Source organism: Rhincodon typus, chromosome 41, assembly GCF_021869965.1.
Source record: "Rhincodon typus isolate 14 chromosome 41, sRhiTyp1.1, whole genome shotgun sequence".
Classification (NCBI taxonomy): Eukaryota; Metazoa; Chordata; class Chondrichthyes; order Orectolobiformes; family Rhincodontidae; genus Rhincodon; species Rhincodon typus.
This window is the reverse complement of record NC_063372.1, coordinates 1,976,831-1,978,576: the sequence shown is the minus strand read 5'-3', so window position 1 is coordinate 1,978,576 and position 1,746 is coordinate 1,976,831. Positions and strand designations below refer to the sequence as shown.

The 1,746-nt window shown below is 45.8% G+C and overlaps 1 protein-coding gene across 1 annotated transcript in view; it reads left to right on the top strand.

Annotated features, from left to right (window-relative positions):
• Nucleotides 1-333: 333 nt before the first annotated feature.
• tamalin (trafficking regulator and scaffold protein tamalin) overlaps nucleotides 334-1,746 on the top strand; it is a 15,419-nt gene continuing 14,006 nt past the window's right edge. The window contains exon 1 of the mRNA XM_048618831.1: nucleotides 334-652. Within this exon, the coding sequence (XP_048474788.1) occupies nucleotides 461-652 (192 nt within the window). The 5' untranslated portion in view covers nucleotides 334-460. The remainder of the gene's footprint in view (nucleotides 653-1,746) is intronic.

The window sequence follows — 1,746 nt, the reverse complement described above, 5'->3', positions numbered from 1 at the left end:
TCCAAAGGCCACATTCCCTGAATTAATAGATCAAACTATGTAAAGGACTTATTGATGGATCGAGGGGATGTTATCTGACAATTCGATTTACCAAACGCACTGTCCTGTGCAAATGCAGCGTTACAACGTCGATGACAAACTGGGATATTCAGGTCTAGAAAACGGATTTATCTGGCAGGCTTCATCAGGAGGGGTCGGGAGTGAGTCTTAATAAGAATTTGAAAGCTTTTTGTTGTTTGCAGATTCTTATCTGGGGGGGGAAATGAAACTGTAACCACACCTCGACCACGTGCGGCAGAAGGGGTGGGGGGTGGGGACTGCAGCATCCGTCTAGACGCTTTAATAAACCGTTGTGTCAGGGAACAGCTTCCACTTTGGGACAGACTTCGTTGTTCGTTTGTATCCAGTTTGAGGAGGTGTGCCGGGGTCGGGTGCAGCGGAGGATGACCATCGCAGGAAAATGACTTTCCGAAGAGTGAAAAAGTTGAGCCGTAAGGAGGATTACGGCAGCGCCGAGTGCACCGGTGCAGACAGTGATATTTACAAAAGCGGCGCTGAAACTTACAAAACTAGCGCTGAAACTTGCAAGACCTCCGAACTTTACAAGACCCTCGCTTACTCCGGGGGCACGTTACCTCGCAGCCACAAGCAAGTGAGTAAACAACAAACACTGTTTTGCTGTAACATTTGCTTCTCAAAACAAACAAACGTATTTTGTTTTCTTTAAAGTGAAAACAGCAGCTCAGTATTTCAGATAGAAATCTCATTTCTGACACCACCTTTACCATGAATTGGTCACTTCTGGACAAAAGTGAAGTTTTGTGTAGTCCGGGGTTTCTTCCTCATGAGTAGAGGATTGCAGTACAGGACAACAGATTGGGGTCACTTGCTGTGCCGGCAACACTGAGATGTGTACCTTTTATGCTGTTCTGAAGAAGGGAAACGTTAACCCTGTTTCCCTCTCCACAGATGCTGCCAGACCCGCTGAGTTTCTCCCGCAATTTCAGTTCTTGTTTCAGGTTTAGAGCCCCACTTCTTTGTTTTACTTTCGCCAGTATGAACGTTGCTGCAGCAGCTGTGATGTTTCTTTGTACAAAATAGTTTATTTGCAATCTCTCTTAAAATTGCTCGACGGGTAGAGTCTTGTTATTAATAGCAACAGATTTTCTTTTAATTCGATGCTTTCGGGGGGTTTGGGGAGCAATTCATCACAAGCTCTGGTTAAGCATATTCCGCAGTCTGATAAACCTGATGGATGGAAATCTCTGGGTTCAGAAAGGTTGACTACATTAGAGGTGCTACATAAATGTACATTGTTGCTGTTGTGAATCCCTCTGTTATCATAAACCCAGGGTACAAACATCAATGGGCAATCTGGCCCTTGATTAGCAGAAAGACGACAGCACCGTGAAGTGAAATTGGTTTGGACAATCCAAAAATTGTGACTTTAACCTTTAGACGGAGTGAAGCCACGCCGTTCATTGAAAAGTTCTCTCATGGAAGCTTTTACATTACAAAGACTGTGTCTGAAATGGATCCATACAGATCAGCTGTGATCTAATTGAATGGCAGAACAGGCTGAAGGGGCCGAATGGGCTGGGGGAAGGAAAGGGGGTGGCTCAAGGGGGATTTACTTCTCCATATCTCACAAACCTGGGAAGGGTGTGAGGGGATGGAGGGAGGGGACAGACCCTAACACGAGTGAGGGTAAAGTTCGGGAGAGGGCGTGGGTGATAACCCCTGAGT